This window comes from Anguilla anguilla, chromosome 14 (genome assembly GCF_013347855.1).
Source record: "Anguilla anguilla isolate fAngAng1 chromosome 14, fAngAng1.pri, whole genome shotgun sequence".
NCBI classification, from domain to species: Eukaryota; Metazoa; Chordata; class Actinopteri; order Anguilliformes; family Anguillidae; genus Anguilla; species Anguilla anguilla.
Window position 1 is genome coordinate 33846757 of NC_049214.1, and position 15053 is coordinate 33861809.

Genomic DNA, 15053 nt, shown 5'->3' on the forward strand with positions numbered 1-15053 from the left:
TAATTGGGTGCACCGTTTGAATATGTATAAAAGACCACCACCAATATTGCGGCAATGGATGTGTGAAGAACACCAGGACCACCTGTAGTAAAGGCAGGAGGACTGAAGTATCTGGTTGGTCTATAATATCTGTAGTACAGCATCCTTGTCTCTCTCCACACTGCTCTTTCTCCAGTGATGGGAATTGTGGGAACTGGGTGTTGCCGACAGCTTGGCAGTTTGAGAAGAACAGCAAGGTTTTTCCTCTTCTGCCAAGGTCTGTGTTAACACCCCCCCCCCCCCCCCCCACTTGAATTTGGATTTTGATGATGCTGATTGGGGGTTTGGAAACAGGCCACCAAATATGTGGGTACATCTGATTTCAGCCAGGGCAAGCAAAGTGAGAGACTGTGGTGCTGTGTGATGCGTCATGTGACCATGTGATGCGTCATGCGGCCATGCATGAGATCACAGAGCGAGAGAGGCAGGGGGGGGGAAGAGAGGGGGAAGAGAGACAGAGAAAGAGAGAGGGGGACAGAGGGGGAATGACAAGGAGAGAGAGAGGAGTGAGTGAGAGAGATGGGAAAGAGAGAAAGAGGAGAGAGAGAAAAAGAAAAAGAGAGACCGATTGAGAGAGAACACAAGCACATGCTCTGTTGGACCCTAGAGCTCCAGCCAGCAGCACACAGCTGTGGTTTATTTTACGACCTCCCCTCCCCTCCTCCCTGGCCACGCCCACAGTCCTCTCCCAGTGCCACGATTTCACCTCACACCAGCCAGCACAGACATATTTACATATGTAATATACAGACAGAGACACACACGCACACATACACACGCACACACACACGCACACACACACGCACACGTGCAAATGCACGCACACACACAAGCACGCACACACACACACATGCACACGTGCAAATGCACGCACACGCACACACACAATGCACAGAGACATGCACAAATGCATAGCACACCCATGCACTGACACACATAAACACACACGCACACACACACACTCAAGCACACACAAATGCACTTTCTTTCCACTTGTACAGCATGCATTACGCATTCATACATACACTCACTGCTGTTGCACTGCAGCTTTTTGCAAACACACAGAGAGGTGCTGGCAGGACATGGACAGCAGCACTGCTTTATGCTGCATCTAGTAACGCCTCGGTGGTCAATAAAGGGTTAAAGTACACGACAGCACTTCCCTGTCCGCCATAAATCGCTTTCCCGCCGGCACCGCCAAGCTGAGGCAAGCCGGGGGAAGGGGAGGAGCAAAAGCATGCAGGGCGCAGCTGGGGCTCCTTAAGCCGGCCCTCGAACTCGCCTGACGGGCAGACCCGGGGGCGGGGCCTGGACAGCGGGACCCGATAGGACCGAGGGGGGTAGCAGAACGGGGCGGGAGGCCCACCGAAACACACACGCTCCCCCCTTTGCCAAGTCGCCTTCCTCCTGGTTTCGGATGACTCTTATCGCGGCCTTTTCTCTGCACACCCCACCAATCTGGCCCGTCCAGCGCCCCCCGCAGGCTAAAGCCCTTCATACTAGTTTGGGAATGAGCTTCTCGTCCAGTGGTGACCCTCGGGGCCGAGCATATTCCGTCTTTCGGAAGTCGTTTGCTTTGAGAGGAAGACCGTGCTTCTGCGAGAGGGCCGGTTTTCATTGCAATGCGAAAAAAAATAAAACTGCAGACTACCTGATGTGGCTGGACTAGGAAAACATCTTGTCTACCCAACTGTGCTCACATATCAGGGAGCTAGGAATTCACAGGTTCCCCTAGGGGAGATTCGTGACCGCAGAAACAGAACTACAGGACTAAATCTTTGTTTTGATTCAGTGGTGAAAATGCTATCCAATCAAAACTTGTTCCTGAACACACACAGTGAACACCAATGCTGACCATATTCAGGGGATAGTTTTCCTGTAGGTAAATTCTCATCTGACTTTCATTAATGTTCAGGATCTGTTCCTGAATACACACACACACATATTACATTACATTACAGACATAACAAATATCCACTCATTACAGGCCTATAACCAATTACAGACCAGTTTCAGACCACTGCTTTGACCACAGACAGGTTAGCACCTGCAAAAGTTCATGTTTGCCCCAATCAAATATGGCCGCCAGGCTCCAGCGAGTGTTTCGACCCCTGCTTTTAGCCAGTGAACCAGTCATCCCATTTCTACAGCAGCGGCATCTAGAACAGGGCCTACGCGCTCACGTTACTGCCCACTCAGCACCGACGCGGTCACACTGGGATGGTGTTCGGCCCAGTCAGGTCTAGAATATCGCCCGGTTGACTGAACTGAAGACTCCCTCTAAATAAGAGATGAGCAGCACGGGGAGACAATGGCTCTGATGTCAACAAGCCAGCTTCTCCAGTTTCCTTTCCAAAAAGAGAGCGTCCCGCCCGCATCTGAAAAAAGGACCCACGCCGTGGCTACCCTGGCTGGGAGTGAGGAAGCCAGAAGCACGGTCTGCGATCCCGTCCCATCATGCATTTCTGCTGACAGCATTGATACATGTTATAAACCCATGCATTTACTGCAGTGCCTGCTGGGATATCCTGCCATGGTGGCTCTGACAGTCACTCTGGATAAGATCATCTGTCAAGTGAATCCATAAGATTCATACATTAGATTTAATTAATTAGATTAGATTTACAGAGCCCCCCAGGGGTCAGGGGAGAATATTTAGATAAATCATTCTCTCTAATTAGTAAATCCTTCCCTCGATTCAGTAATCTGTTCCCAGCAATTAGAATCCATGCCCCACCCATTGCTAAACGGTGCCTTCACCAATCGTTCATTCCCACGAGTTTATAATCCAAGCCCATGAATCAATAACTGGTGCTCTCGAATGAATCATTTGCGGTCTTGAATTAATCATTTGTACCCTTCGTCAAACCTGGACTTCTCTGAATCTCCAAGAATGCCTTCCGTTTCCGTGTCTCTGGCTGTGGTGGTGACTCGCGTCCGCCATGTTCCGTGCATGCTGAGCAGGTTAGAAGCGTTTAGTGTTTGCTCGCGGAGTGTTGATAACGTTAAATGTTTTTTTGTGGGGATGAGGGAATAACTGAGAAATTTGAGGGTAGCAACTAGTGAACTGGGGGAATGATTACAATGTAGAGGAACAAATTAAGCAATTTGGGGTCATGACTAAATCCCGGGAATGATTAGTCAAATTTTTCTCCCTTGAGACCTAGGGATTCCACATTACATTTTATCACATTAGATTATATTAGATTAGATCAGATCAGATTAGATTAGATTAGACTGTTGTCCAATTTAGGGAAAAATTACAATGCAGCATTAAAGGCTAATCCATAAACATAATCACAGCACAGTACTAGAGGACTGTACAGCACATGTAGTTTGCTTATACAGTATAAACGGTAACCCTGGCGCTAGCGCCCCCTGTTGCCCGAACACACTCCTCGGTCAGCGTTGACTAGTGCTCCCAGCCCGACCCTCACGTCTTCTCCCGCCAGTACTGCCGCCCCTCGGCGATTCGCCATCCTAACGAAAGCCCGTGTGTAGGCAGGCCTTGGTCGTTCGGCGCAGAAAAATGGGGCCCTAGCCCCCCCCCCCCCCCCCCCATTCCCACCGACCGGTTCTTCTGGCTCTCTGCAGGCCCCATTAAGCCCGACAAATCTCTCTCTGAGTTTAGATTGCCCAGCCCCCTCCTAGCCCCGCCCAGCCCCCTCCTAGCCCCACCTAGCCGCCTCCCAGCCCCCACCCAGCCCCCCCCCCCCCCCCCCCCCAGGCCATGCTGTCTCCTGTCCAGCCACCATTCGTAGGCCATAAATACTCACTCATAAAAAAGTACTTCTAATTACGAGATGGTCCTTAAAATTAAAACATTAAAAAATTATTAAGTGGAGGTTTTTACTCTTCATTAACATGAGGGCAATTTTTTAAAAAATATACTCCAAGACTTCTCTGTTGAAATACTTCCTGTCGTAAAGAATAAAAATTGAGAGCCAAAGAGGCCGAATTAAAAACTGCTTTTCCTGCGACGACTCCTTTTTCATTCATGTCAAATGACCTCTCTGGGAGCAGAGGGTGTTAAAAACCAGGGAAACGGGGCAAGGGGCGTCAGAGCGCTCGGCTGGGCCTTTAAAAAATAAATACATTTAAAAAACGGGGTGAAGAGCCAAGCCTCTTCCAGTGGCCTGTAGAACACAAGGCGTGCTGAGACCGGGAGTGACATCGCCATGGCAACGACTACGGACACGAGTTTGCCATTTCATGCGGCGGGGCCGACGTTCGGAGCGCGCTGGAGAGGGGGGAGGCACAGACCCTTCACCGCCTGGCGTAGCGGTGTTTTTTTTTTTTACCGGTAGGACTCCTCCCGCGCGAGTGGAAAGCGTGCAGGGAGGTGCGAGCACCTCCCCACCCCCGCGGTAAGAACCGCCTGATACAGAGCGCCGCCACCTCGGGCCTGCTCGAGCGGCGAGGACGGGGTGCGAGGAGGCCCTCTCCAGATCCCCACTAATGCCGCAACGACCAGACGAGACGGCCGGCAAGGGAGCGGGGGAAAAATACCGAATGTTCAAAAAAGTATTAAAAAAAAAAAAAAAGAGTATCAAAAATCTGTCTCCTGCATATTGCATATGATGCAGTTTTGATGCACTTCATGAATAAGAGCAATATAGCCATTCCCCCTTTCCTCCCTGTGGTATTAAATATCACAGACGCTGGGGTAAGTTAATATACTTTCTGCTTGAAACTTTAATAACACAATATTTCGATATTTTTATAGGTCAGCACATCCTACAATCATTTACATTAGATTTAGACACGTAGCAGATGGTCTTGCCCAGAGGGACTCAAACAAATGCATTCATACGTACAGGTCCAGGCAACAAACTGCTAATGCTAAGTCATCAGGGTCACAACTGATAGCAGCAGTCAATGCATAATCTTACAAAAATGAAATTAGACGCCATAGCAGGTAGCAAGAGGGACACGGGAAATGTAGCATTATTGGGAGGCCAGTGTGCTTGGGATGCAGTTTGAGATTTAGCATAGGCATCAGAGTTAAGCCTTCACCTCGGTTGTAGCCACGCACAGCGCATAAAGGTAATGAGACGATCACTGCCAGGTCATGGGTCACACTGTCCACACCAAAGAGCTCTTCGTCATTGAATCAGCAGCACAATCATTTCTGGATCTGACTTTCAGAGGATACCTGTTCAAATCCCCAAGGATACCATTGTTCTGGGGTCAAATCAATTTTCAATTCAGTCAATTCGCTAAATGAACAGAAGTTCAAATCATGAAATGGAAAAGGCCTATGACGGCCTATAAGCACTACAAGGAAATGTCTGTTCATTAATGGAATTTCAATTCCTTTTGTGAATTGACTGAATTGAAAATGAAACTGACCACAACCCTGGCATAGATACACTTGGCGGAAATGCGGTCGATTGAAACAGGCAGTAGCCACACACTGGCTGTCATTAGAAAGGGGCTGCGTGAGAGCCAGGAGGAAAGCTTCATCACTTGACTTCATTAAATTATACGACTACACCGCGGTCATTTAGCAGATCTTATCCAGAGTGACCTCGGGTGCATTCACACAGCTTAATAAGAACCGCAGTACAGTAAGAGAGGGATGGCTCAGAGTTTCAGAGCCGGTAAAAAATGGCCCGGATTCAATTAACATTTACCCTTGCCTCAATACACAATTAATAAAAGTGTTAGCCTTTAGCTCTTGTCCATACAGCGTGGGGATTAAAACTGCTGTGACTGCTAAACCAGACAAACTTTTTTTACGAAGATAAAAATGAACATTTGCAGTTAATTGTGAGTCAGTTTTAAGTGCTGTCATTAACTGAACTCAGTCCAGTCCAGTGAAGGAAGAAGTGAATTAATTATAGTGTTAGCACAGCCAATGATCCTGGTAAACACATCCGACTGACTGGACAACAGCACCTGGGAATAAATAAAGTGCTGAAATTGTGGCAGAATTCATGCGCTAGAAAAGACGGTTGAGGGTTCGAGCGAACCGTGGTGCAGTCTGAAGGGTCTTCACCCTGCATGGGGCAGACAGCCCAGCATGGCAGCTGCCCACACTGTCAAGGGAATGCTGTTCGGACCACCAGTGGCACGCCGTCCGGACTGCTTTGGGAATGCTGTCCGGATCGCCATGGGCATGCTGTCCGGACTGCTACGGGAATACTGTCCAGATGGCCGTGGGCATGCTGTCCAGACTGCTACGGGAATGCTCCCCAGAATGCCTCAGAAAAACTGTCCATGGGAATGTTGTCTACACCGCCATGTGACTGCTGTTCAAACCACCGCAGGAATGCTGTCCGGACCACCGCGGGAGCACTATTTGGAAAAGCTTGAAAGCTGTCCGGACCACACTCGCTGGATCGCAACGGGAACACAATTCGGACCGCCACGGGAACGCGTTCTGGACCTCTGCAGAAACTGCAATTTGGACCTCGGGGGCCAGGTTCCCTACACATTCTTATTCTAGAACTTTCTCCAAATGTTGCTCACTCATTTCTGGCGGTTCATTTTAGAGTAAGGGGTGGGGAAGGGGAGGAGGGGTGTTAGCGCATGGGACAACAGCAACATAATCAACAGAGCCCCGTTTCAGAGGGTCCCCCTCTTCCCTCTCTCTCTTATCTTCCTCACCCGGCTCTCCACGAATCAGCCATTAAAGGTAATTAAGCGATTCATCACGTCCGTTTCAATTACTGGCCGGCTGACAGGCACAGATTCAAATCACCAGGAGAGAGGGAGAGAAGGAGAGAGAGAGGGAGAGTGGGAGAGAGGGAAAGAGAGAGAGAGGGAGAGTCGGAGAGGATAGAACCACCGTTGCCACCTCGAGCACACCTCGGTGAAAGAGCATCGGTGAAAAAGTGCCCAGCGGTTGGACAGAGAGCAGGAGCGGGAGCCTCATTACAGCAACTCTGGATTCCCACATCAAGGCTGAAGGGGCTGGTACTTGAGAAGAGACAGCGGTTCTGAGAGGAGGAAAGTGCCGGAGTCACACAGCGAGTAATTATTCTGCGGCAGCCGGCTGTCTTTATTCCTCCCTCCCGTTCCTTCCTTCATTTCAAGGCTGGTAAAAAAAAAAGACTTCAGAACTCAGTGAATAGAGCAAGGCCGGGAACACAGAGCGGGAAGTTCTCTGTTGCAATCTAAACCGGGGATAACTCATATTCCCTGTCGCTCTTTTCCACTGCTACTCTCAACACAGGAGTGACATTTTACTTAATATGAAACAGTATCAGATTAGTAGCTGAGCAAAAAGGAAATGGTCCCCTACTGTGATGCACATATTCACATTTCTTTCAGTTCCTTTCAGAGCGCTTGCTTGTACGGGTTGCTTGTTGAGGTCAGCCAATCCTGAGCCTTTTTGTTCTACCTTTTGTTAGAGCGACCCAATCCCGATCCTTGTTGCTCAGGTTCATATTAGAGTGAGCCAACTGCGAGCCTTGCTGCTCACTATGACATAGTATCGAATCCTAATTGTGTCACTGGTGACTTCAAACTGTGTTTTAGAAGAGAGTATGCGCTCCTCTGCACATTCCCGAGTCGACAACAGAGATTGCAACACAGCTGGTGAATGTGATTGGGCAATCCAAATTGGGAGCGAAGGGGGGAAAAGCAAACAAAAACTCCGTCCACAGAGGATAGAATTCCAACCAAACTGCCTCTAAAAACTTCGATAGAAATTTGACAGTGACTGACTTGACTTGTAAGACAAAGGAAAAATGACTTCAGACCTGATGTAGACTTGTACACTGAAATGTTCGACTGTCGTAGTCCTCTAGCAAGGATTCATACACAACCACACCTCCCTAAATATTGAGCTTGTATTAAAATAGCCAGAGATATTAATGCCACAGCCATGCCACAGTACCAGAGCTCCAGAACCACTTCCGAGCAGCTATCAGTCCTTCGATGATCACTCGCTTGTGTTCGCGTCTATAAAACTCTCCCGGTATTCAATTGAATTCCCCCTGATTTATTTTCAATCAGATGGGCTGTAATTTAACACAAATTGATGAAGTTCTCGTCAGCAGGGGGGAGGGGCGGCTACGCAGTGGGAAGCCTGGTGTGAAAAATGGTGCAGGTTCCGAATGCTAGGCATTTAATGGGCTTCATTCATCCTGCCCCCCCCCCCCCCCAGCACTGCTGTCTCTTCACAGGGCTCTCTCTTCCGTGGGACATGATCCCAGTCCAAGCCCAACATTGCTTTTGAGGGACTCTGTCAAAGGGAGGCGGCTCCTTTGAGGGGATAGCAGTAGAGACACTTCACACCGGCCAATCACCAGCTGGAAGTGTGTTAAGCACAGACCTGAGTCAAATCAGTATTTCAAGGGCTGTAAAGTTCTCCCTTCACGATTAAACACTTTGATAAAGAATACGTTTCACTGAAATTTCTTCAGAATATGTAAGTTGTTTTTCCAAATTTCCAAAGGGTTAAAGAATTTAAAACTTGCTTTTGACCCAAGACTGATGACGGGGGGTGGACAGAGGTACAGCCGAGCCCCTAGGGGGAGCTCTAGGTGTTAAAACCCCTCACCTCCTTTGACCTGCGGCAAACAGACTCCCAAAAGCCTTGGGATGCCTCAGAGTAACACAAAGTGTAAACCTACTCGAAAAAACCCATTTCATTGCAGAAAAAGGCACCACCACAAAACACTGCATCGCCTTATAAATATTTAATAAAGCAGTAATGTCGCACTCATAAAGGCATTATGCATGATTCATAATGGGCTTATGAAGGAAGACTTTAATGTTGAACTGTGAAGAAAAGGGTCATTTGAGTACATGCCTAGAGAGACCCAGAGACAGAAACAAGAGAGAGACAGAGAGAGAGGAAGAGAGAGAGAGAGAGAGAGATGGAAAGAGAGAGAGTGGGAGAGGGAGTGAGCGCGAGAGAGAGAGAGGGATAGTGGGGGGGAGACAGAGAGAGAGGAGAGAGGGAGACAGAGAGAGACAGAGAGAGAGGAGAGAGCGAGAGGGAGAGAGAGGGAGAGGGAAACAAAAAGAGAGAGAGACAGAGAGAGAGAGGAGAGAGCGAGTGAGAGGCTCTTTGCTCTTTGATGAACAACATGCATTATTGATATCTAAACAGAGGAGGAGGGAAATACACGGGCAGACAAATGAAGCGCTCTAATGAGTAGCAGATTGTGCAGTGTTTTAATTTCAAGCAGGCCGTTAATAACCTTTCCCGTCGCTCCCTGAGGGACCCCCGCTATTTACCAGCGCTGCGGGGCCCGACGGGGGCCACCCTTCCCGACCACCGCCCGACAGGGGAGCCAACGTTACCGCGCCACCCTAATCCCGCCTTCCTGCCCCGCCCCCGGCCGCTCGCTGACGCAACATGGCCGCGACGGCGGAGGAGGCGTCTGGAGCGGGCGTCGGAGCGCTGCCATGGCGACACCGAGGCCAAAGGCTGGAGAACGTGCCGGAGAGCTGCACTGCAAGGTGGGCCGGACGGCAGGTGGGTGCTGACACACACAAAGCCCTGGATTACTGAGCCATTCATAGTAACGTGGGCTGTGATGATGCTGCCAATACCACAGACCACTAGAACTGGAACACTGAAAGGGTCCTCTATGTAAAACAGGAAGTACACGGGCATTAGGGTGCAGGCCTGTTTCATGTGTCCTGTTCTTCTACCTCTCCTTTTCATCTACCTCTACTGGACCTCCTCATCTTCTCTACCTCTCCTCTCCTCTTCTCCGCCATTGCTTCTTCCCTCCATCCCACCCACATGTATTTCGTTCTCCTTTGGCCAATCACAGGTCACCACTTTGAAAATAAAATAAAAATAAAGCTTGGAGTTCATGACAATCACAGACTTCACCACACTGTTTTTGTGAAAAGAAATCAAACTCCTGGTTTCGACTGCAAAGTAGGTCAAAGTCAAGGACAAGTAGCCTTTGAATCAGACCTGGCTCAAATATGTGCTGGAAATAATTAGACCCTCAGATGCTACTAAAATATGAAAACACTCGGTCAGATCCCTGAGAATTCTCAACAAAGCATGTCCCGACCAAAATGTACAATCTCATGAAAGAGTTCTGTTGGGTATTACTGAAAGTAATGTTTAAAAAAGGATTTAAAGTATTTTAAATTAAGTGTTTGACCCATGGCAGAATTGAATGCCTAGACCTGGTGGGTCACTTTGTCTGTGGGTTTTTTGTGGTTCCCTTCAAATTAGAAACCAATTAAGGTCTTGAGAATAGGGTGTATGGATTCTTTATCCAATCAATGGCTGAAATGAATCAATGGTGGTGAAACGCGCCAAAACCCAGCAGACACCATGGCTCTCCAAGACTGGATTCTGACCATAGAGCGTACATAGAAACTGGAGAGGGTAGGAGGGGCCAGGCGGTGAAGCCTAGGAAGTAACGAGAAACAGCCTCTATGTTGAGGATGCATGTAGCCCACTGAATTCAATGTAGAAGACAAAGGTGATTTAACAACCAAGAAAAACCTCATCAGTCAATTTTTTGTGATCAAAATTTTGTTATATGTAGTAGTTTGTGAAACAATGGTTGTTTTGGTTGTTTTGTCTTCAGCGTGCACTGTACAGGCTCAGTTCAGGGGCTTCACAAGCTTAGGCTAGCTGCAGGTATGCTCTCCTGTCCAGTTAAACATGAATGTCTATGATTTTGTCACCCATGCCCCAAACCCTCATGTCATAGTAGCTGTTCCAATGACCGTCGGTATGCACTTATTGTACGTCAATATGGATACAAGTGTCTGCCAAATAAATGTAATGCTATGTAATGTAATGGTCCCCTGGATGGGCTAACACCCCCCCCCCCCCCCCCCCCACACTCAGGTCCCCCGGATGGGCTCACCAGCGCCCCGCGCCCCGCCCCCCAACCCCCAGATCCCCTAGATGGGCTCACCCAGGTTGGAGGAGGCCCGTCCCTCTGCGGCGCGGTCTGCCAGCCCCTCGGCGATGCCCAGCTGCTGCTGGTGGTACTGCTTGGCGCGCTCCAGGTCCTGCATGCAGCGGGCAGCGTGGCCCAGCCCAGCGTACGCCCGCATCTCCACCGCCCGCTCGCCCAGCTCCTGCGCCAGCTCCAGCACGCGCGCGTGGTACGACATGGCCTTGTCGAAGTCCCGCCGGTAGTGGTAGGCGCTGCCCAGGTTGCTGTACGCCCGCGCCTCCTCCCGCTTGTTGACCAGCGCCTTGGCGATGCCCAGGTGCTCCTCGTGGCACTGCACGGCGTTGGCGAAGTCGCCCATGGCGATGTAGACGGCGCCCATGTTGCCCAGCTCGCGGGCCTCCGACAGCTGGTCCTTGGACTGCTTGGCCAGGATGACGCACTGCTTGTGGCTGGCCAGCGCGTTGGGGTAGTCGCCGATGGCCGTGTACACGTGGCCCAGGCTGCTGAGCGCTGAGGAGGCCGCCTGGGGGGGGGGGGGAGGAGGGGGACAGAGGGAGACACGCTTTTATTTTAAAATCAACTAAAGATCCTGATGTTACCCTAACTGCAGATCTGGCATCCCAAAACCCCACGCAGCACAACTATGACAACACAAACACACATTGTTTCTTTTAAAAGCAAAGTGGTGAAAAAACAAAGGCTTTTGTCTGTAAAAATACACCTGTATCGCTGAGGGAACAAGTAAGTGGCACAACCACACACAAATTCACACACACACATACGCACGCACGCACACACACACACACCTGCACATACATACCCACACACACACACACACACTTCCACACACACATGCACACACACACAGTGAGAAACCCTTACTCAGATCACTCCCTGTATTTACTGAGAGCTGTAGAGGCTCAGTGATTCGGGCTGTGACCCAAAAGCACGCAGACTAAATGCTGCCAGAGCATTTCCTCACATCTCTGCACACCTCCTGCTAATTAACGGAATGACTTTGGTGCCCCCAGCCCCCACCCCCCCGCCAGTCCGCCTGAGCCCCCCCCCCCCCCCCCCCACCCCCCCCCCTGGGGCGCAGGCCGCTCTACTGACGCGTTTTATCCCACCCGGCTGCTTTCATGAGGAGTCCCAGCAGATGAGAGAGCGGTGAGAGGGGGGGTACATGGCCGCAGGAGAGAGAGAGAGTGCGGTCTGGCCCTAAGACCATTTCCTTCAAATGGGGGGGGGGGGCAAATGCTGGATTGCTGGGGACCACTAGATAGCAGCTGGAGGTGGTGGGGGTGCTGTACAGAGGTCTTTGTGTGGACTCAGGGTGTCAAGGGCCCCCGCTTTGCCAAGCTCCGTCCCCCCTTCCCCCTGAAGGAGACGCGTAAGGGGAGGGGGGGTGTGGGGCAGGGAGCTCGGCTTTCATGTCCAGGCCAGATCTCCTCCCACCCCAGCCCTCCATCTTAGACAGCAGGAGAGACGTCCCCTTAGGCCACAGAGCAAAGCACATAAACACACACACACTCACAAACACTCACAAACACACTTGTACACGAACATGCACACACACAACACAGCCAGGATGATGAAACAGGGGTGAGATGATCGTGATGTTGCTTTACTGGTAGAAGAAGGAGAGGAGCTCCAATCTGAAAGCACATTAGTAAGAAAGAGCAGGACCATGCCACCTGCAGATTGGCGAATGCTCTCTGGCTAATTCCACGGGGAGTTGCTAACAGTAACAGAGTTTACAGAGTAACTGAGGGATGAATAGGCCGGAGTCCTCAGGAGCCTGGGACAGAGAAACACTGAACATGGCGTCACTTCCATGTTGGGGGGGGGGCGTCCGGTGCGTGCCCGTCACTGACACCTCCCCAACAGGCGAAGGCGGTGGTCTGATTTAGCTCCAGGCATAGATTGGGATGAGTCCCCCAGTTTCACACCGGTGTGGTTGGGATGGGGGGGGCGGGGGGTTTCGGCCTGCTGTCTCCCTCCCCGCCCCGCTTTTCACGGCCCCCGCTGCCTGGAACCAATTACCCGCTGGCACACAGCCCGCCAGCACTTCGCCCTGAGTTTAAAAGCCCTGCGAAGCCGCCGCCGCCACCGCCGCCACGCCGCGCGCAAGGCGCCAATTACCCGCCGCCAGGACCGCGGCCGCTTTGAGCTCTCAGATAGGCTATCTGTCCGGGGCCCGCCCAACTACGGCCACCGTTTGAAGCTCCCATCAGCCCCCTGGAGAGAGCGCTTCAGGACCGCGGCTCCTCCGCAAGCTCCGCCTCCCGGTGGACAAAACCCGCCGCGGTTCATCCAGAGAGGCCGTGCCGTTTCCCTCACGGAGGAGGGGCGCTGACATCTACCGCGCGCGGGAACGAGGACCGTAACACGTCGCCCAGCGTTTTCTGCCGCGCCATCGATGCGAGAATGACGTGCACTGCTCCGAACACCACCATGGCAGGGTGAGGCAAAGGTGATCACAAAACATTTCCGCAACATTCTGTCAACATTACAGAAAGCATGGTCATTTCCATAAGTGAGAAGACGTTAGTAGCCACTCTTACAATACAGTGTCAAAAGATTTGTACAACACAGGCGCCAAAATTCTTTCATTCTCCAAGCATTCTGGCCCTAAAACTATTGAAACAGAACATTTGTCCAGTCTTGCCAGCGACACAAAATTCTGAACAAGCATCATGGTGTCACTATGTTAAGTGCTAAAATACACTGTAGTATTATTATTTCACAAATTAAAGAAGACTTTTTACCCATATTCATTTTATTATATCTTGTGCTTCATCCTTCTTGTAGTATGAATGATATACAGATTAAATAATCATTCAGGTTAAAACAAACAAGCCAGAAGAGGCTGGAGAAAAAAAACTGTCTTTGCATTCTGGAAAGATTTGGTAGTGGAAAAAGGAAAATAATGTAATGAAACTGAAAATTGAATGAAATATTGATGTAATCATTGTGAGTGGGAGGCGAAGGAGAACCAGAAGCACACGCCATCAGACCCGGCGTGGCAACTGCGTCTGCGCCAGTTTGCAAAATGGAATACAAATGCAGGTAATCAGCCATTTACATACCACTTCACTCCCGAAATAATGTCATTTATGAGAAACATTTCCTCTGCGTGAGGCATTAAGCTCCAAAAGGAAGAAGAAACCAACTCCCTTGTGCTCATTATTTCACATTTATAGTTTATATAATAAAAACAAAAACATGAAAAGCATCCCAAATTATTTTCTCTCCGTGATCAATTACCGTAAAAAAAAAAACAGCCCACATAAATCCACTTTGAGAATGATGCTTATGTTTGGGTTCTACTGTAGTTTGTGCTCGGGATTGTTAAGGTTTAATTAAGCTTATGAAAAATTGTAATTGAATTGTGTTCAAACAACATTTGTCCTTAACCTTGATTTACAATTAAATGCAGGTGTTAAAGTTTTTCTTCACAAACTCAATGAACTCGCCAAACTGTGCTTGTGAACAAAAAAACAATTTTTTTCTGTTAGTCAAATGTATATTAAACCCCAGCAACAATCTGTACTCTAAAGACATAAACTGCAGACCACTCAGGTTATTTCTTTGGAAATCTGTATCACCCAGGGAGAAGTACTCAGAAAGGATGCAAACAGTTACTTCTACAAGCTGTGTTGAAGTAACTGTTTTAAAATACACAAATGCTAATGTTCAAATGTGAAGTTTCCCACTGCGTGACCTTTTGCTGGTGGGTTCAGCGACGAATACTTTCATCTCTGCTCCGTTCCAACGGCTGACAAACTTGCCAGAAAAATGTCTTTGCTGATAGCAACCAGGGCTGCATCAACAGCCTCCAAAGTCTGATACATTTGAATAAATCACATCTCTGCCCAAAGGCAAGCAAAGGTGACTGCAGACATAATCAGACGTGACATCACTGAACGCGCGAGGAGTGGCGCGCGAGGAGCGGCGCGCGAGCGGCTGTGTGTGATGCGGCCGTGGCGGGGTCGCGATAAGAGAAGGGAAAGCACCGAGAGCCAAGCGGGAACTGAACAGCAAAGTCACTTCTGCAGATAAAGACTGGAGTTGTTTTTGGGGGGTTGGGGGGATTTAGCCACAGGCAGGCTACAAAGCTGGCGCTAGCCGGCTGGTGTGCATGCAGTGGGGAACGCGCCGCTTTTCCTGCGC

The 15053-nt window shown here is 49.8% G+C and overlaps 1 protein-coding gene across 2 annotated transcripts in view; it reads right to left on the reverse strand.

The window, feature by feature from the left end:
- The window catches only part of ttc28 (tetratricopeptide repeat domain 28), a 290826-nt gene that overhangs the window by 55342 nt on the left and 220431 nt on the right, over positions 1-15053 (reverse strand). For both annotated transcript variants that reach the window (XM_035391601.1, XM_035391602.1), the window contains one exon: positions 10896-11403. In XM_035391601.1, coding sequence (XP_035247492.1) covers positions 10896-11403 — 508 coding nt within the window. The remainder of the gene's footprint in view (positions 1-10895; positions 11404-15053) is intronic.